General features: G+C 44.4%; 1 protein-coding gene and 1 long non-coding RNA gene across 14 annotated transcripts in view; one reads left to right on the top strand and one right to left on the bottom strand.

The window, feature by feature from the left end:
• The window catches only part of STARD9 (StAR related lipid transfer domain containing 9), a 121008-nt gene that overhangs the window by 28942 nt on the left and 70626 nt on the right, over window positions 1-21440 (bottom strand). For 10 of the 13 annotated variants that reach the window (XM_045059474.1, XM_045059466.1, XM_045059465.1 and 7 more), the window contains 12 exons: window positions 18585-18652; window positions 17307-17404; window positions 16432-16641; window positions 16152-16249; window positions 14920-14997; window positions 14409-14480; window positions 11922-12101; window positions 7492-7543; window positions 7034-7171; window positions 6258-6340; window positions 6021-6124; window positions 393-580 (listed from right to left, as the gene is read on the bottom strand). In XM_045059474.1, coding sequence (XP_044915409.1) covers window positions 393-580; window positions 6021-6124; window positions 6258-6340; window positions 7034-7171; window positions 7492-7543; window positions 11922-12101; window positions 14409-14480; window positions 14920-14997; window positions 16152-16249; window positions 16432-16641; window positions 17307-17404; window positions 18585-18652 — 1369 coding nt within the window. The other 3 variants (XM_045059467.1, XM_045059471.1, XM_045059472.1) reach the window with 3 other exon arrangements.
• Window positions 1355-16157, top strand: LOC123385969. Its single transcript, XR_006599297.1, has 6 exons — window positions 1355-1559; window positions 6035-6146; window positions 6403-6452; window positions 6760-6814; window positions 12792-12909; window positions 14186-16157. It is a non-coding gene; the product is annotated as an uncharacterized LOC123385969 (long non-coding RNA).

Raw genomic sequence — 21440 nt, forward strand, 5'->3', positions numbered from 1 at the left:
CTCACACAACTCTGGCTGTGGTTGGACCTGAATGGAGGGAAAGCCCTGGCCAAGATATGAGGGATGCCAGGCCCCCTTACCACAGGGCTAGGGAAGGAAGCTCCCAGGCATTAGCACATGCTGGGACAGGCACCAAAGCACAAATAAATGTGCGCGTGAAGAGAGAGCAGGAGGTCCATCACTCTGAGGGGCAATAAGGAAGGTCGCTTCCTTATTCTTGCTTCCAGCCCCTCATAAGAGCCCCTGGTTTCTAAAAGAGGGGAGAGAACACCTAATACCAAAGATTCCATCAAATCATAAAGGCAACAAAGGAGAGAATACAGAAGGATGCGGAAGCATGAAAATGAAGAGATGAGAAGGTGAAGCAAACACAGTGAGCAGTGGGCACCTACTGTCTTTAATTTGCCGGCTGAGGTGTGCTTGGTCGAACTCCAGTTCCTGTCTGGCTCTAATCTGTCCTGCTAGGATCCGCTGCCTCAAATCCCCCACGTAGTGCTGGTGCTGAATCGGGGCCCTGTGGGGCGCCTCTCCAGCCCCCAGTGGCTGGCGGTCCTGGTCGCTCTGCTCTTCCAGCACTTTCCTATCACAGAGGGGCCGGGGTTACCCAAGGGAAATGCAAGCCCAGTTCAGGGCAAACCAGTGGTAGTCTAAGCTTTTCTGAGAGAGCCATGAATTCAACAGGGCAGAGAGGGCTTTGAACTTCTAGCAACTTGAGACACACACTGTCCCAGGCACGCTGTCACAGGCAGCTCATGATGTCACAGTGAAGGAGGGGAGAATGGTCCTCAGACTAGCATATCCTTAGACTGTGAGTCTACCAGAAACACAAGTTCATTCTGGTTAAGGAAAATAACCAGGAAAGTAAAGCAGCTTTAAAAAACAAAAACATTTTAGCTAAATCAAGGAGCTTTGGCCTTTAAAAAAGAATAAAAGGTATCTGCTCAAAATGTGCTGGAAACAGAGTAGAGGCAGAAGCTCCAACAACCACTGTGGGAATAGAAACTCCCCTACATGTTCATCATGCATCTCTGTTTTGTGAAACAGAAACACTCTGTGACATGGGAGTAGGAAGAAGGTAGCCAATCTAGAGGAAAGAGATTTATATGCACTGAGACCCAGAGGAGGGCTGGTCTCCACTCAAGGGCTATTCTCAGTGAATGAGCCCAAGAATAGGGCTCATGAGTTTCAGGTTGTACCATAACTTTGGAGATATACACTGAAGTATTTACTGGTGAAATTGGGATTTGTTCAAATCCAGTGTGGGGGACAGTAGGGGAAAGTGGAAAGGGAGTGGGGATATAAACGAAACAAGATTAGCCATGACTTGATCACTAGTAGTGTATTTGGAATTATACATAATACAAAGTTTAAAAAGAATTCTGGATTGCAGTCATGCTTTATTCTGCCTTCAGGTACCTGTGTGGCCGTGGATGCGTCACAGCCTTCTTCAGAAGACTGACAGCTTCTACCTGCATGGCTTTTCCCAGGGTCACACATGGCCTCCTATGCAAGGACCTCACATGCTGTTTCTGCAGGGTCTCCCCATCTCCGTCATTCAGGTTCATTCATTCCTTCCTTCCTTCCTTCCTTCCTCCCTTTGTCTCTCTTTTCCTCCCTCCCTCCTGCCTGCCTTCCTTCCTTCTTAATGTTTATTTTTGAGAGGGAGAGTGCATGTGTGAGTCAGGGAGGGGCAGAGAGACAGGGAGACAGAGAATTTGGAAGCAGACACCGTGCTGTCAGCGCAAAGTCCAACATGGGACTCAAACCCACTAACTGTGAGATGGTGACGTGAGCCAAAGTTGGACACTCAACCGGCTGAGCCACCAGGCACCCCTCTGTCGTTCAGATTTCTAAAAGAGCCACTGCATGGGCATTCCAGGGTGGTGGCCCTAGGGAGTAGGGAGTGACTAGAAGGGCTTGGGAGCTGCCACAGGCTAACAAAAGAGCCCGCATCTGCTCTCCCTTAGCCAGTCCTTAGCACTCATTCCAGTCCAAGGATGCCCTGACTCTCAAGGCCCATTTACTGACTTGACATTAGACAGTCAGAGCAGTGCTCTGGGCAGAGGTGGGGGGTGGGGGGGAGGGGTTCATCCAGCTTAAATTTACTACTTTGTAGAGAAGAATGAAATCACAGAGGGTATATCAAAGCAGAGGTCCATAAATTCTAGCCTGTGAACCAAATGTGGTCTGTTGCCTATCTTTGTGAATAGTGTTATTGGAACACTCATTCGTTTATGAGTGTTTATATCTAGGCTGCTTGTGCAGCTGCGGCAGAGACTGTATGGCCCACAAACCCCAAAATACTATCTGGTAAAAATAACAACAACAAAACACAAACCAACTATCTAGTTCTTTACTAGTTTGCTGCCTTTTGTCTTAGAAGAAATTAAGATTTCTTAATGCAGCCTTAAGAGGAGAGTGAAGGATGGATGGCGGGGGGGGGGGGGGAGTACGAAGTGACACGATGGCAATCTCCCCCCTGGGAAGGAGTCTGGGAGGGGACTCAATCTACAATGGGCCCAAGAACTGGGACAGGCCCAGATACTTGAGGGCGTGTGTCCTGGGGGAGACTGGCTCTGACTACTATGGGCAAAAGGCCAAATACACACAGTGGAATATACAGGAAAGAGGAAAGGCACTCTGTTCACATGTGAGGCAAAAGGCTAAGGACAGCAGTTAGAACAGAAAACCAGTTAACACCACACAAAGAGAAAAGGTGCTAATGGGAAACAGATTATACATATGTTTGTATGCATGCTAGATTACCGCTCCAAAATCTGTCTGACCACAGACATGGCTGAATTACAAGCATGAGCCCATAAGAGGGTCTTGGACAAACTCAGCTAAAGTCCAGACCATCAGACGCAAGGAGCAGGGGAGGTACCTTTATTCTTAATCCCCAGAGAGTATTCAGCTTCCTTCTCTGCCTGTCTCACAACCCTCAGATTCACAATTTGCTTCTCCACAGAAGAGGGTTCCCTCTACCCTTCCCCTAGGGAAGCAGCAGCTAGCCAGTTAGCTTCTGCTGACCCAATGCAGCTTCCTTCATGCACCAACAAGACCTGCACAGGGAAGCTGTCTGAGATGGTCACTATAGACCCAGCACATTCACCTGAGATGGCCACACGCCATCAGAATAAAAATGGCTCCTCTGCTAAGCACATCAGTCAAGTTCCCAGAAAGCAGGTTGGGGGTGGGGGAGTGGGGGAAGCAACCTTATGTTACATGTCCGGGCTTATTACTACTGGCAAGTCTTCAGTTATCTGCCAGCCAAGGACCTCTGTCTCTGTCAGATGACTGCCCTTCATCTTAGGTGGCTCCAGCATCTCCCCACTGCTGCCTGGTCACCTGCCTGCCAGGACTCCATCACGCCCTCCCCCGCCCTCTCTCCCAGCTGCTTGGAGGCCTGACAGCTTCTGCAGCAGAATGCAGCAGCGGGTACTCACTAAGGCAACAGTGGCAGTGGCAGCAGCGACAGGGTCTCCCAGGCTCTAAGCACTTAAAGTTAAGCCCCCAAAATTCCAAAGAGGAAAATGCAAAAAAAAAAAAAAAAAAAAAAAAAAAAAAACAGTTTTCAAAGACAAACTCCTCCTCTCTGGTCCAGGTCACTGCTGCAAGGGATAAAAAGAGACAGGTTGACCAATCCCCTCTGGCTCTGGAGTCAGCTCCACCTTTGCAGGCTCCCTGTGAGTGCTCCCCCAGAGAGAAAAATGAGAGAAGAAAATTCTAGGACAAGGGGAGGCTCTGGAGCTAAGCCCACCAGAGCAGAGGAGACTCTTATGGAGACACAGCCACACACACAGTCTGGGAGCCCAGCTGACGACATACAGTGTTCTCTCTCACGGGTTCTCTCCCTGGTCCCTCTGCCCAATCACAGGCTTGAGGCCCATACCACCCCACTTCCACCAGGGGCTGGCACACAGATGCTGACTATGGTAGCTGCGTAGGACCAGCCCAGCCCACGGACTCCTGGAGCTGGTGCTAAAGACTGGAGGCAGCAAGTGGGAGAGGCCTTGATTCTTCAATCCCTCTCTGTCCTCTCCAAATGAAAGGGTGCATTCTTGATGTTACTGAAAGGTCACACCAGTGCCCCTGGGGCTAGAGAGCCCGAGAAGGCCTTTAAAAGGCAGGAGAAGGGGGCAGCTAGGTGGCTCAGTCAGTTAAGCGTCAGACTTCGGCTCAGGTCATGATCTCATGGTTCACGGGTTCGGGCCCTGCGTCGGGCTCTGTGCTGACAGACAGCTCGGAGCCTGGAGCCTACTTCAGATTCTGTGTCTCCCCCCCCCACCCCCACCTTCCCCTGCTCGCGTTCTGTGTCTCTCTGTCTCTCAATAATAAATAAAAGTTAAAAAAAAAAAAAGGCAGGAGAAGACCAGTGTTCTCTAGGGTGGATGGGTCAGCTGAGATGAGGTGGGAGGACAGGAAAACAAAAGGGAGATTATGTACCTGGGCAGCTCGGCACAAGGGCCTTCAGCAGCGGGGCTGGGAGTGCCAGGCAGAAGGCAGAGCTCTCCACGTGCACTTGCTCTTTCAAACCCTATCATGAGGACCTCCCAGAGACAGGTGGTAGTATCCTTACTTAGAGGTGAGGGACTAGGCTCAGAGACTCAGTAACTTGCTTAAGGCCACAAAGCTTTTACTTCATAATTCCAGGATGTCAAGGAGCTTTACCCAACTCCAAGATAACTCTTCAACCTCACAGCTATTAAGTTGCAGAGCTGTTCTCTGTAAATCTCTGAACTCTGGGAAAGACAGATCTCTAATGCGTCTTCCCACAGTAGAAATCTTACCTAAGACAAGACCTCCTCTCATGACTGTACTCTCATGAAACAAGAGCCCCAGCAGCTCCTTACCTTGATATCCTTGGCCTTGATATGTTCCAGCTGTGTCACCTCTCCCACCTTCCCTGTCACCCCACAGAGCCCCCGGTCACGCAACACTGGAGTCATCCTGCCTGAGACTCTGGTGCCTCGTCCTTTCATCCTCAGTAGCCCACATGTGAGGACTTGCCTGCTATTCATGCATCCCAGCACTCTGCCCCTACATCCAACACCCCTCACCACCAGTGTCAGACCAAGACTTTTCATCAGCTGCCAGCAAATGTTCCTGGCCTAAGAAAAGAGCAGCTAGATTCCCTAGAAGGAACCAGGGGAACTGGCCATCATAATCTCCCAGGAACCCTGGCCTCAGTGCTGGGCAGCCTCCCAACACCAGTGGTCTCACAGGCAGTGGGTGTCCTGCTGACATTTTCTACAGAACATCCCCAAGTAAGAGGCTACTTTGGCTTACAGGACCAGAAGGATACCACTGTTCACAGTATCAAACCTACGAGACATGTAGATCTGGGAAGGGGATTCTGTGGAGAAATAGATGAAGAAGGACTGTGAAGAAGAAAAGTAATGGCCACCAATCACATATAAAACTTTGATTCCATGTTTTCACGATCACAATGCAGGCGAAGTGGGTATGAGAGGGCAGAACTCCAAGATATTTTCATATTGTTCTGAGAGTTCCTGACCCTCTTATGTGTAGTTCTGGACCCTTAGGTATTGAGAAAAGAAAGGATTCTCAGTCACAGACTATCTTTAAAAACTCAGAGGAAGCCACAGTCCTGAAAGTTGACACACCTTGTGACCTCACACACAGGCCAGCCAGAATTTAAAGGGGCACATGGGGAGGTAAGTTCAGAAGCAGTCTCAAAGTTATGTACAAACATGTCACGTTCAAATCTTGCTGACAGAAGAAACTGGCGACAGGAAACATCAGATTATATATACTCCTTTCAGTGATGAAGGAAGTTGTAATAACAAACAGGAAATGAATGAGGGCTAAGACTGCTTCCCTGCCAACTAGAAGCTAAGCAGCTAGTTCAGTAACATCCCATCACTTGCAGAAGTCGGTTGAGACCAGGCCTCATTCAGAGCTTGGCTATTATACTCACTTCCTCCCTGCTCCATGTTGTAATAGACTAAGAAGTAAGAACAGTAGATTCCATAGCAAAATGAGCACAAGTTTCTCACCTCTCCTTCCAAAGCAAAGGGCAGAGACCCAACCGGGAGGCAGTGACATCTCCGTCCAAATCCAACCATTCCAAAGAGCCATTGCCACTGACAACCTCTCCGACCTGGGAACGAGGAATGAGCGCGGTAAGGTTGCTATCACCACCCCCACCCCAAGAGAACCAGATAAAGCTCAAACTTGTCCCCTTGAAAGGAGCAGGGCGGCTGGCAGTCACCTTGAAAACACAGCACACTAACCTGCCTTCTCTGCCGCAGGACAGCGGCCTCTGCTGGGTGGTTGAATCGGAACTTCTGGGCTTTCCCCAGCGTTATGACTGCTCCTGTGGCAGAGACAGGGGAGAATGAACCAACAGCTCACGTTCTCCGTATGTATTATGTGCAGGGTGCCCTTCTGAGAAACAAAGTCCTGCCCCCAACAAGCTTATAACTTAGGTGAGTCAATAAGATATGTATTCATTGGATATCCCACAGCATATGTACTGAACTAACAAAATGAACAGGAGGAGTTCTGCTATTCTGAGGGAAAGCAAAATGAGTTCCTCATGGACTAGTTAAGGAATGCTTCATGGAAGAGGGGGAATGTAAGCTCAGAGTCAAAGGAAAGATGGAATTTGAACAGATTAATAATAGTAGTAATAGTGATAATGAGTATTTACTAGGTGACAAGAATACTGTTAAGAACATTACGCAAATTAACTCATTCAGTCTTCACAACAATTCTCTTATTGCCATTTTACAGATGAGAAAATTGATGTCCAGAGACTTTCCCAAGGACACAGAGCTAGCAAACACAGGTAGAGATTTCAGAGAGTCATTCTCCACCTTGGGACCTGGAATTGGGGGCTTGGGAAGAGGATGCTATTAGGAAATCTTCAGGTCTTCAGATCTCTGGGTGCACAGGATGAGTATCCCATGTTTAAAGCCTGCTTCACTGAGTTCTATGGGTTTGGCCCATGAGAAGGAAGCTAGTTCATCACTTATCCCGGTATAAACAGGGCTATAAACAGTCTTACCTTGGGTCAGACGACAGGAGGCAGTGACCTCCCGGCCATTGACTGTGCAGCGGGCCCCCTGGGCAGGCCGCAGAATGACTACCCCACAGGCACTCGTGATAGTGCAGTGGTCTCTCTCAATCCACTGCCCCTGCAGAACTACACAAGAGATGGGGGTCACGTGGGTGGGGAAACAACCCAGGGAAACACCCTTTCTGTGAGATCAGAATCCACATCTAGAAGATCTTACATTATGACAAGAGAGGAAGAACCACCCAGATCTGGATTCTCGCCTGGTGTGGATCTCCTCTTATCATGTCCCTGACACACAACAACCACCACAATGTAGCAACAAAAGAGTAATAGCCCCTTGATCCTCAAGGATTCCTTCCTCTCAGAGCATCATCAGGTTCCTCGAAAGAGACCAGTCAGGCATGAGTATCCATCACAGTGTCAGACCCAGATGCTCTATCACTTACCAATGTCCTGTTCCTGATCTGAGTCAATCCTTCCTATTTTTGTTGTCCCCTCCTAAAAGGAAAAACAAAGCCCTTTAAATGAGAATAAAAAAGGGACACAGCTTGCCCCCAAAGCAGAACCCACCCGGTGGAGTGTTATCACTGTCTTCCCATGCCAACCCCGGCCTTTCCCACACACTTCTCAACTTTGGTCCAGGTTGTTCTGACTGCTCTGCCCACCCACAGCAGCCCAGAAAGCTCCTGAGAAGGCAGGGGCAAAAACATACAGAAAAAAGCAGCACCAGCTCTTTGCAAAGTCAACTAGTGTTGACAAACTCCTTTCTGTCCCATGGCCTAATGTTAGGGAACAGTCATGGCTGTTGGTCAGATATTCTCCAGTCCGAGGAAGAGGGCACAAAGGCAGAGCTTTTCTCTAGGGACTAAGGTTGGTGTGGTCCAAGTTTGGTCCATTTAGTGTCCAAGAGACACGTATTTTACGAAGCTGTATGGAGCACAAGATTTTTAACTTCTTGGTCCACAAATGAAGTTTGAGAGATACCAGATTTTAAGAAGGGTAAAGCACAAATGGGAGAAAAGCATGTCTAGAATCAAAAAGCACTAGAAGAGAGTGCAAGGAGGGGAAAAAGGAGTTAGCATAAACGAATTACTGGGTTAGTAGAAAACAGGGCCTTTTGGCCCTTGGATTATAGCAATTCTTTTAAGAACACATAGCTCTGTTTGTAGAAGGCAGCACTATGACAACAAGGATGCTGAGTTTAGATACATATTTATCAGGTATTGAATAACCATCCACTATGTCCCAGGCATTGCAGTGAGTGCTTTACAGACATCTCTTATTTAATCCTTGAGCAACCTAAAATATACTCATTATCCCCCTTTCATATATAAGGAATCTGAAGCTGATGGGGAAAGTTGCTCAGGGAGCCTATACACTAAATAGGAGAGCCACAGCTGGGGCATCTGGGTGATTCAATCGGTTAAACGTCTGAGTTGGTTAAATGTTAAAGGTCATGATCTTGTGGTCTGACTTTTGAGCCCTGCGTCAGGCTCTGTGCTGACAGATCAGAGCCTGGAGCCTGCTTCGGGTTCTGCATCTCCCTCTTTCTCTCCCCCTCCCCCAACTTGTGCTTGCTCTCTGTCTTTCTGTCTTTTTCTCTCTCAAAAATAAATAAACATTAAAAATATTTTAAGAGGCACCTGGGTGGCTCAGTTGGTTAAGCATGTCTGACTCCTGGTTTTGGCTCACGTTATGATCTCACGGTTTCATGAGTTCAAGCCCCACATCAGGCTCCAAGCTGACTGTGCAGAGCCTGCTTGGGATTCTCTGTCTCGCTCTCTTTCTGCCCCTCCTCCATTTATACTGTTTCTCTCTCAAAATAAATAAATAAACTTTAAAAAAATTTATTAGAAAAAAAAAATTTAAATAGGAGAGCCATGGCTAGAATTGAGGTCTCTCTGGGCCTGAGCCCATGCTTGTCCAGCCTCACCATACCACCTCCCTCGTAACTGGAAGTGACCAGAGAGTTTCCCACCTGTTTTCACTGTCAGCAGCCAGAAGGGGGATGTCCCTGCAGCTCCCCAAAAATAGCTGGTGAGAAGGCAGCTTCCTAGAAGCAATGAATGAGACTCTGGCCTCACTGTGCTTCCCACCACCCCCAGACAGCCAGAGCCCAGCCTTTCCTGCTCAGCCACACAAACAAATGGATGCTGGCCTCCACAAATACCATCAAACAAAATCGAGGAAAAGGGGTCAGGACCCCTTGGGTTCAGGGTCAGTCCTGATGATGAAATGCATTCCTCACAGTATATCACAACTTCTACATCTACAGGAAAGAAACTACCAAGAAAAACACAAAGGCATCTCATTTAACAAGGACTGAGATGATAGCTGTGCTTGCTGCCCCCTCTGTTTCTTTATGCAGGGAGAGTGAACAGCATGAGGATGAAGTCCAGGATACCAGTAACCTGTGCTCCACCCACCCTTCCCTCTGTCCATCCAAGGTACTTCCCAAGGTGACCCAAGGGAAAAGAGCTTCCAGAGCAATGCTAGGGATTCGTGACAGGTCTATAACCAAGTTAGGAAAGCAAACAAAAATACAGAGAATCTTGAGTGATTACTGCTATACCATTACCCAAAATAGGATCTAAACCAACAAAAAGGGAAAAAATGCAGAAATGCCAGGATTAGAACTAGACTAAAACCTCACCCCCCAGGTTCACTGGGAATGCATCTAGGAGGGGGCACCACCCTCAGTGTGCACAGACCCCACACTGAAAACCAGCGCTCCCAACATTCAGATGAGGCCTGTGCTCACCTCTCCTCTCTGATTCAATCTGAGTCATGTCCTTTAACCCTCTGCTGCCACACTTAGCTCTACCACATGACGTCTAGCTTCACCTGCTCACTCCACATCCACTCAATACATCAGATCATTTCTATTCAAATATTAACCATTTTAATCCACTGGTCTCTTCCTGACCTCCAACCTCTCCCTATGGTTCTAATAGAAGGATTGATAGACAGCCTTTGGTATTCAGATCTGTTATTTAGGTAACAGCTTCTGCCTGAGGCATTTTCACAGAGCTAATTTATACTCTGTGTGTCGGAAAATAAGCTACTTTAACTTTCTGAGAGGCTCAGTCTCTGACAACTTCCCTGAGGGCTTATCCTAAGAACACAGACTTTCTAAACAGGATGAGCTTTGCTAACATTTTGCTACCATATACACTGCAGTGTTAGGAGCCTGATTTCTCCAGGGATGAGAGCAGTGTTACATACCCCTCATAAACCCTGTTCCTTTCAAACGGCAGCTGGGGACAATTAGGAGAATGAAGACTGGATTTTCAGTGAGCGTAGGGATTTTGGCCACATACAGTATGTTCTGTCATCCACAGGGAATGTCCTTTTATAGGAGGACAAATACTTTTGATGAGGACAGGGTATGAATGACTACCATTGGGCACTACATCTCAAAATGCTTCATTTAGAAATGAGGACCTGCTTCCATGTGACAAAAACCAGGTGATCCAGATCCTTCTTGGAAGGCAGGAGTTTGTTCCACTGTTCCAGATGGCTGCATGTTGTGCCCTGCCCTGCCCCACCCTGCTGGCCCACCAGCGCTCTGGGGTCTTCCTCACGCTTGCTTGCTTTTCTTTCTTTCTTTCTTTCTTTCTTTCTTTCTTTCTTTCTTTCTTTCTTTCTTTCTTTCTTTCTCTTTCTTTCTTTCTTTTCCTTTCTTTCTTTCTTTCTTTCTTTCTTTCTTTCTTTCTTTCTTTCTTTCTCTTTCTTTTTTAATTTTTTTTTTTTTTCAACGTTTATTTATTTTTGGGACAGAGAGAGACAGAGCATGAACAGGGGAGGGGCAGAGAGAGAGGGAGACACAGAATCGGAAACAGGCTCCAGGCTCTGAGCCATCAGTCCAGAGCCTGACGCGGGGCTCGAACTCACGGACCGCGAGATCGTGACCTGGCTGAAGTCGGATGCTTAACCGACTGCGCCACCCAGGCGCCCCTCTTTCTCTTTCTTTCTTCTTTCTCTTTCTTTCTTTCTTTCTTTCTTTCTTTCTTTTCCTTTCTTTCTTTCCTTTTTCTTTCTCTTTCTCTCTTTCTTTTTCTTTCTTTCTTTCTTTCTTTCTTTCTTTCTTTCTTTCTTTCTTTCTTTCTTTCTTTCTTTATCTACTTAGAGCGTGCTGGGGAGGGACAGACAGAAAGGGACAGAGAGAATCCCAAGCAGGTTCTGCGCTGTCAGTGCAGAGCCCGTTGTGGAGCTCGAACCCACAAACCGCAAGATCATGACCCGAGCTGAAATCCAGAGTGGCATGCTCAACCAACCGAGCCACCCAGGTGCCACATCCCTCATGCTTTCTTTAAGCCATCTATATCTACTTTCATTTGCCTCTCTTCTTTCCCTGGTAAACCTAGTAATGAGAAGCAGGAGGTTGAGGAGTGGGGAGATATGAGAAGGAAACTGTTTCAGATCTTGAGTCCCTCTTTAGCCTCTGAAAGCTGTCTGTGAGCAGCTTGTATGTGCAGAGCTCAGGAGTGCTAACCGCTTTTCAAGGTTAGGATTTTACCTCCATGCCTGCACTTCCGTGCTTCCGGAAGCCAGAAAAGGAATACAAGCAGCATCATTCTTACTTTAAAATGATGAAATTAATCACAGAGAACAAAAGTAAGTTATATAAGAGCAATAGTAGCAGCCAGAGAAAAACAAATAATTGTTCTGATTCCCAGTTTTCTGCTCTAATCATACAAAAGCAAACAAATCAATCACCCTTGGCTGGCTAGCCCATTTTCCAGAGGGCAAACCTAAACACAGCTCTGTGGCATCTGACTCAATTCGTAGATGCACGGCTACTGCATTTGGCTTCTCCCTCCTTGACTCTGGAGCCAGTGGCTCAGGGAAGGAGGCAATGCACCAGCCTGCTCACCTTGAGGTGATACAGCACGACTCCTGTGCTGAGTACATCATCCTCCAAGGCCATCAGGTGTGGCAGACTGGAGTCAATGACCACTCCAGCCCGCCTCCTGTTGATATCCACCCTGTAATGCTCCAGGAGGGCCTTCCACTCATTCCACTTCCGGGTCCAGTCTTTAGTCAGCTGGTCTATCTGCAGAGAGACAGGAGGCATTTTTAGACGCCCAACGGTCCACGGAGCAGACATAAGGTCAGAAGTCATCCTGCTCTGATTCCTCATGGCATTCCTTCCTCACCTTCTTCACTCTTACTATTCAAAGTTCCACATAGGCCCTTGCACCTCCTATGTGAGCTGTTTCCAAAATTTCTTCAATAAGCAAGAGTTACTTTTACAAACTCCCTCAGTAAAGGGTATTCTTAAAGTTTTCTTCAACAAACATGTATTGTTTTTATAACTCGAAAAAATGCCATAAATGTTATTTTGTTTTATTATTTAAGATGTTATTCATACATGTATGTTTACAACTCCCCTTTCCCCATCCTTCTTCTATGTGATCCATACTGGGAATCCTTTTATGACCTAACACTTCTTTCTCAAGGTGTAGAACCTCAAATCCTAATATAAGCTTGTATCAGGCTCAAAGATACACAAAGCATCAAGATGAATCTCCTCAGGTAGAAAGAAGACTAAGAAACTGGTCTAAAAGAACATGTAATAACAACAATAAAATACGAAGGGCTTACTATATATCAGGAACAGAGTTTAAATATATATAATATAGCAAATTACAGGCCTTAAGCTAAGGCCATTTGGGGAACGTGAATGAACAATGTTGAGTATAAGGTGCTTTTTTTTCTTCTTTTGGTGGAAATTAATGTCCAGGCAGAAAAGTTATCCTGGGAATGGAAGAACTGAGGAAGCCCAGGAAAAGGACCTGGATTCAGCTAAGTACTTTTCATAAACAGAGAACGTGAGAAAAAACAAAGTATGCCAAGTTTAGGTACAAGTGTTTTATGTACCCTAGAAATGTCATTTTTAACATTATAATCATTGAGTTGAAGTCTGCAAAGAGTGAAACTACCAGGTACTGCGAAGAGCTGGGTTGGATTAGGACCCAGCAGAGGTGAGCAGCAGTGCACTGTGGCTTACAGTTTAGCCAGCCTGGCTCAGGTAACTGGAAGTACCCCTTCTGGCTGGCTTTCATCACCTACCCCTACAAAGCCTAAGGTCAGAAGGCCAGCAAGTGGCAGATTCGAGTCCAGGTCTGCCAGGATGTATAACGGAGTGATTTTGACTCTGTACTTCATCTCTTATATACACAGGGGTGGTATTTTCTGAACCAAAAATCAGAACATATATTTAAACACAGAATTTTTGAGAGATATCTGGATGCGTGATGTAGTCCTAAAGTTTAGTCTGGGTAACAAAATATTGACATAGCCAGGATACTTTATAATGGATAATAAGGATGAGGCGACAGAATACCAGGAATTGGGACATTTGGTTGTGGTATCTAAATCAAACCTGTCGCCAAACAATGCCTGCCATTTCTTCCTCACAAATGTCTCCAGGAATCACCATGCAACCTAACCTCCCCACATGTCTTGTCCTCACGTTCACAGGGTCACAAAATCAGTCTCTTTCCTGGTTGGTCTGCTTCCAGTCTTCCCTCTCTTCAATTAGTCCTACATACAACTGTCATATTAAATGTCACCAATAGACTCCATTATTATGTCACCCAACCTGGTTCAAGAAGCCATGATTAATCCTGTGTATGTCAAATTCAAACCTCCTAAACTGGCCCTAACATTACCTCCACTACTTTCTTCCATGAGCACCTATTCTCGCCAGCTCAGTCTTCCTCACACTCTGTGCTTCCACGTGGCCTCCCACACCAGTTCATTCTTTTGGTTCCATGGCTTTTCTTATGTTATCCCACCCTCACCCAAAATGTCGTACCCCTTTCTCCCTATCTAACTCAATCCACTGATCTTTCAAGGTCTAGTTCAACTTCTCTAGCTTCCAGTGTTGTGATGCCTGCACTGAAAATTCCAAGCCATATTGATTTCTTCCTTCCCTAAGCTCTTTTCATATAACTCGTATAGTTCATTTCATTTAACCATTCTCTAAGTGTGTTTCCAACTAGACTGCAAGCCACTTGAGGGAAGGAACTTCTTTGTATCTCTGGAAGCATCATGCTGAGCACCTATTTGGTACTCAATGAATACATGTCAGTTAGTTGATTTTTTGACTGGAAAATATTTTTTTTTTTCTAGGCTACTGTCCCTATCCAAAGGAAGTTATCATGAACCCCTAAGAGAACAAAACAAAGAAAGCCAGTCACCATCCCCTAAGGCAAACACACTCCCCACTCAAGGCTCAATGGAGACAACTGTCTCTAAACTAGATAGAACCTCTCCGTCTGAGGAATAATGGGAGGAGATGAGACCCACTACCAGGGTGATATAAACCACAAATGAGTCCACCCAACAAACCCACCTTCAATTCATTTTGGAGAACCAGCTCCTTCAGATTCTCATCCTTTTCCTCATTCAATGAACTGAAGTTTCTCTGCACAAAGAGAAAGATGTGCTTCATGGGTCTCACCCTTACTCTTATGAAGGAAAAGAAGGGCAGATTAAAAAAAAAAAAAAACGACCTTATCATTAAAATCAGAAACAAATCAGAAGCTTAAATATTGGGGATCAATTTGGTACAAAGGAGGAAAATTCAAAGAAATTCTTCTGGAGGGGCCCATTCTCTTAATCCTCCTACACACAGAATAACAGCCATTCAGGCAATTGCCCTTCGGACAGCAAAGATGATATATTGATGATGCCCACCCCATCCGAAACTACTCAGGTAATCAGAGTAATCTAAGTCCTGTCTTTGCTCCTGACTCTGTTCTACAAGTGTCACTTAAGCGAAAACACAAAATGCAGCAGAGCTCAGCTTCCATGCAGAAGAAAAGCAGGTTTTGTGTACAGAAAAGTTCCGATTGCCTGAATACCAGTTCGAAGCTCAACAGCATGGCTTTTAGTCTTCTGATCTCCTCCCTGAGTTCTCGGATCAGTTTTATATTGGCATCCTGAAACATAAAAAACTTGGTCACCACTGATTGATATCAGGCCTCAACCAGCTTTAAAATAAAACAGAGAATTAGTTCGGAAAAAGTGGTTTACTCCTGTGGAGTAACTTCTGAGGCAGTCTTCTCAAAGTATGATCCCAGAACCCTATCAACTTTACCTAAAAACTTGTTAGAAATGCAAATTCTGCCCCCCACCAACACCTACCGAATCAGAAACTCTTGAGAGGCAGAGCCCAGTTGTGGTTTAACCAACCCTCAAGGAGTTGATTCTGATAAAGTATGAGAATCAGTGTCCTTGAGCAGGAGGTTGACAGGTAACCCAAAAAGCAGCACAAATAGGTGGTAGATGTTGGCCTTCCTATAGTGTGACTGAATTTAGTACCTACTTAATTACATTGCCTTCTAAAACAGTTCATAAATGGGCTATAAAGGTCTAGCCACCAGTTTATGATTCCTGCCCTGAAACTTTTCACTGAAACTGCAAAGATAAGGAATTTTTCATTATTAGTCAACTTTCAAAACTATTAAATTCCTTACAAGCCCCTTTTAGCCCGAAACAGAGAAATCACTGCAGTTTGCATAGAAAAGAAAGAAAACAGGGGTGCCTGGGTGGCTCGGTTGGTCAAGCGTCCAACTCCTGGTTTCAGCTCAGATTATGAAACCTTGTGGTTTCATGGGGACAGTCCCCTTGTCAGGCTCCACAATGATAGTACAGAGCCTGCTTGGGATTCTCTGTCTCCCTCTCTATCTGCCCCTCCACCACTCACACTGTCTCTGTCTCTCTCAAAATAAATAAACTTAAAAAAAAAAAAAGAAAAAGAAAAGATATAAAACAGAAGCATATATCAACATAAACTCAAAATAAAAGCAATAAACACAGAAACTTTTAAATGATCTCCCTTAAGGTGGCAGTGGTACACCAGGGATGGCCTCAGAGAAGTATCTAAAATAAACTATTCAAAAAGGCAACTGAAATGGAGTCAGTAAAGATACGGGAGAAGGGTATGACTCTGAAACAAAGAATTTCACTCTTTCTTTATTTGGAGAAGAAGGTCAGGCAAGTTGAGGTGACTGTAAGGAGAAAGAAATCAGTGAGAGAATAAAAGAACTTAATGTAAACAATACCAAACCAGGACTTCAAATAAAGGTCTCACCTCATTTACCCGAGGCTTGTTGACGATGTGTTTGGCATTAGATGCATATCTCAGTGTGCTCATGGTCTCACTGTAGCTAGTATGTGCAGGAGACACAGCTGAGGTAGAAGGAGAAAGTTAAAAACGACGCCAAGCCCTTCCGACCCAGCCTGTAACCACTTGCCTTACTGCTATCGTCCATGCTGTATTATGAGACCCTTAATGAAGCAGGTGGTCATGGCCCCTTCTCTGAGGCAGAGTACCAGTCCCAACACAGAACCAGCTCCAGCATCCCACTCACTGGCAACCATGATAGTTTTGGAGTTGCCGCCAAGGCTGTCCTTCAGCAGCCAGGTCAACACGGAGTCCCGGTATGGGATATAAGACTGCCTCCGAGAGGGCCCCCCTCCACTGCTTGTCCCAGAAGGAGAGCTAGGGATCCCACTGTCACCACCATCACTGGCTGCACTGTTGAGGCTCTGGCAGCTGCTGAATGCTTGAGAATTCTGGGCTTTAAAGACAAAAAAATAATAAAAGTGGAGGGAAAAAGGAATCATGAAACACACGCAGTAAAACAATGGTTGGAGAACACAAATTTAAGTATCACACTTCCTAATCCCTCTCTGCATATGATAGGATGCTACAAGTTTGAACCCTGAATTAGACTTTGGACTCATGACATGGAGTATCTGAGTCACATGATATTTCAGTCTCCTCTCTTTTTGAAACGAGAGGGATGGGAGGATGACCATAGTGTTCTCAATCACAGACAAGTATCAATTTTTATGATATTCACCCAGAAGCTAAGTTTATAAAAAAAGAACCTTGTGGGGCGCCTGGGTGGCGCAGTCGGTTAAGCGTCCGACTTCAGCCAGGTCACGATCTCGCGGTCCGTGAGTTCGAGCCCCACGTCAGGCTCTGGGCTGATGGCTCAGAGCCTGGAGCCTGTTTCCGATTCTGTGTCTCCCTCTCTCTGCCCCTCCCCCGTTCATGCTCTGTCTCTCTCTGTCCCCAAAATAAATAAACATTAAAATACTCCTTCCTTCATTAAAAAAAAAAAAAAAAAAAAAAAAAGAACCTTGTAAATGTCTATCCCAGCTTGACAAGATGAAAACATAGGAGTTATTTTCCAAAGTCTCCCTCCCACTCTGATGATCCAGTCTATCAGCAAAATACCTAAAGTGGAGATGACAATTCCCAGAGTCACAAGAGACTTGTTGATATTGGCTCCTTCAGTAATCCGGTCCTTACAGTAACTGGGATCTGCTCTTTCACTAAATAATCAATGAAAAGAAGAAGAAATACAAACAGGAAGACACTGTCCTTATAATAGTGCTGAAAGACACTATCCATTATGTTGTACATTATGTAAGAAGCCCACATGATAAATTCTTTTTAGAATTCAGTGCCCGAAAAAGTATTACCATCTTGTAACCAACTGGCATTCTTCCACTTCTCAGGCAATAGAAATCAAATAATTCATTACATTTTTATTTTGGCTGCCAGAGCACTTTCAGCTAACTAATGCTCGTTTACAGTAATGATATTAGCATAGATTTTTCATATACTCACATCTGCCCAATCTCTGTTTTAATTTCACCTATTAATGGCTTTATGGTATCTGGGCCGTTATCTGTCAATTGTTTTAAATTTCTTTTTTAAGTCAATGGGAAATATTGAAGATTCACACTTCCAGGTGCCTGATATAGTTTCTTTCAGAGAGCATTTCATTTTTTTCTCCCAAAATGCCAGAGTTGCAGCTGACAGAGACAACACTTCATTTTTAAGGGAATGATGTACCATAGTAATAAATTAACAGTTTTAAAATAAGAAAATTTGCTTTATCTCATCTCACACTTTTGTGTGTGACCACAGAAGAAAGAAGACTTTCTTCTCTCTGAATATACATGTGACTACAATCCATGCTTTCTTCTAATACTTAGAAGGTCGTATCTTCTCCTCTATGCTATGGTATTTTTATAAGCTTGCTTTCTTTTTTTTTTTTTTCCAGTAATGATAGGCTGCATGAAACCAATATTAAGTCAAAGAAAAAAAGTGTACTAAACTGGTTACTTCCACTTAGAGCAGTGGTTTTTCATCTTGACTATACACTAGAATCACCTGGGCAGCTTCAAAAACTACTGACGTCTGCACTGCCTCTGGTCCCACTAATAATGCTATTTATTTGATCAGAGGTGAAACCCAGGCACTGAGAATTTTTTAAAGGCCCCAGGTGATGTTAATAAGCAGCTAAGATTTAGAACCCCTGACATCGAAGATTTTGCAGCCCCTAGAAAACTATAATTTCTTAACATGGCATTCAACAATTTGTTTCTTTTGTAATTTTCTCAGGATGACTGATATGTAGAAAAGGCGGAACAAGTTTATTCCCTGTAAAATGGGCAAGAACAAGGTCAAGGGATTAATTCCCCTTGGCTCTGAAATCCTAATTACCTGCCTGCTAGGTCCACAAGGTTGATCTTGCTAGCAATTTCAGAGGGGAGGTTGTTCTCCAGGATTGCCTAAGGAAGAAAGCACATTTAAAGCTTGTCATTTGGAAAAGTGTAGTATTTCCCCCTTAGACACCCTCCCTGAACAAGGTGATATTCTGGATTTTTATCCAAATCACTCAAAAAATCTGTATATGAATGTGCTCTGAACCAGATGAGCTCTCAAAGTTTGATAAGTCAATCAGTAAGCTCTGGGTCCTTACTTCATTGAAAATAGAGCAGGACAAAAATAAAAAAAAAAAAAAAAAAGGAGGGAGGTTGCCTGGGTGGCTCAGTCAGTTGAATGTCCGACTTCAACTCAGGGCATGATCTTGCGGTTCATGGGTTTGAACCCCATGTTGGGCTCTGTGCTGACAGCTCAGAGCCTGGAGCCTGCTTCGGATTCTGTGTCTCCCTCTCTCTATACCCTTCCCCTGCTTATGTTGTGTGTGTGTCTCTCAAAAATAAACAAACATTAAAAATTTTTTTTTAAAAAAGAAAATAGAGCAGGACTTCCACAGTGGGCAAATCCCCGTGAGGTCCTCTGAGCACAATTTTCAGAGGTACCAGAAATTTTAGTACAATTTAGCAGGCAAATGCTTGACTCCCCTCCTGGGGACTGACTCTCATCAGTAGAGATCCACAGCAGGTGCAGGGCCCCCAACTGGAGTCACAGCATGTTCACTTACTAGGGCAAGTACTCTACCTATGTTCTCAATTCAGGAGCATCCAGCTCTCAAGAAAAAACCTATTTTTCCTTTAAAAAAAATTAAGTGTAGGGTTTTGTTGTTTCATTTTAATGTTGTGCATCGATCACCAAAATCCAGGAGGGTTTTTTTTGGGTGGGGGATGTTTTTCATTTTAGAGAGAGAGAGGGCGAGCATGTGTGAGCAGGGAAGAGGGGGAGAGGGGGAGGGAGAGAATCTTAAGTAGGCTTCACGCTCAGCATAGAGCCCGACACAGGGCTTGATCCCACAATACTGGGATCATAACCTGAGTGGAAATCAAGAGTCAGACACTCAAACAGCTGAGGCACCCAGGTGCCCCAAAATCCAGTTTTAAAACATTTCCAATAACTCCCCAAGTTCCCCCAAGTCAGAACACAATCAATCTCCATTCCTATCCCTTTCCCCAGGCAACCACTCATCAATTTTCTACATATAAATTCGTCTTCTCAGGGGCACCTGGGAGGCTCAGTCCGTTAACTGTCCAACTTCGGCTCAGGTCATGATCACGTGGTTCATGGATCTGAGCCCCTCCTAGGGCTCTGTGCTGACAGCTCAGAGCCTGGAGTCTGCTTCAGATTTTGTGTCTCCCTTTCTCTCTCCCCCTCCCCTGCTCACACTCTCAAAAATAAACATTAAAAATTTTTAGATTTGTCTTCTCAGTATATTTCATACAAATGGAATTATACAATGTCTGGCTTCTTTCACTGTGCATAACTATTTTGAGATTCATCCGTGTTGAGGTATGTATCAAGAGTTCATTCCTTTTTATTGCTGAGTAATATTCCATTATATGAATATATCAGGTTCAACTTATCCCTTCTTCACCTCTTGATTGACATTTGGATCATGTCCAGCTTTGAGCAATTACAAGTAAAGCTGCTATGAATATTTGAGTCCAAGTCTTTGTACAAACATACCATTTCTTTTCTCTTGGGAAAAACAGCTAGGCATGGAATGGCTGGATCATATGGTAGATACATGTTTAAATTCTTTTCCAAAGTTGTACCATTTTATATTCCAACTGGTAATATAGTTGACAAGAACTTCAGCTCCTACATAGCAGGTCATGATTTAGTACAATCACTCTTTTAAATTTAGGTATTTTAGGGATGCCTGGGTGACTCAGTCGGTTAAGCATCCAACTTTGGCTCAGATCATGATCTCACAGTTCGTGAGTTCAAGCCCCACATTGGGCTCTGTGGAGCCTGGAGCCTGCTTCAGATTCTGTGTCTCCCCATCTCTCTGCCCCTCCCCAGCTCGCACTCTGTCTCTATCTCTCTCAAATATAAACATTTAAAAATAAATAAATTTAGGTATTTTAAAAGGTGGATAGTGGTATCTCATTTAACTTTCAGTCCCTTAATGATTAATGATGTCTGCATCTTTTCAAGGGCTTGATAACCATCTATATATTTTCTTTAGTGAAGTGCTGGCCTAAAATTTTTGCCCACTGTTGTAAGTTGTTTTCTTATTACACTGAGTTTAGATAGTTCTGTATATATTATGGATACAAGTCCTTTATCAGGTATGTTTTACAGATATATTTTTCCTACCTGTGGCTTTTTAAAAATTCTCTTAATAATGTCTTTCAAAGAAACGTTTTAAATTTTGACCAATTGCAAATTTCAATTTGTTCTTTTGTTCAATTCAATTTATCGAAAAACCCTTTGCCTAATCCAGTATCACGAAGGTTCTCCCAAGTTATCTTCAAATTTAATAGTTTCAGGCTTTACATTTATATCTATGGTCTAGTTGGAGTTAATTTCTGGATAAAGTGCAAGGTGGGATTACAGTTGTTTTCTTCTGGTTTTGGTGTGGGTTTTGTTTTGTTTTGTTGGTTTTGTAGGGTTTTTTTTGTTGTTTTTTTTTTTTTTAACATATAGCTATCCAATTGTCCTACCACCATTTGTTGAAAAGATTAAACATTCCCCACTGAATTGTCTTTGCCAAGTTTGTGAAAAGGCAGTTGCCTGTACATAGATTTATTTTGGACTCCCTTCTATTCCATGGATCTATGTGTCTATCTTAATGTTAATGCCACACTGTCTTAGCCTTTTATTTTTACCTTAAAAATATTTTTATTAGGGTAAATT

Source organism: Felis catus, chromosome B3 (assembly GCF_018350175.1).
Source record: "Felis catus isolate Fca126 chromosome B3, F.catus_Fca126_mat1.0, whole genome shotgun sequence".
Lineage (NCBI taxonomy): Eukaryota > Metazoa > Chordata > Mammalia > Carnivora > Felidae > Felis > Felis catus.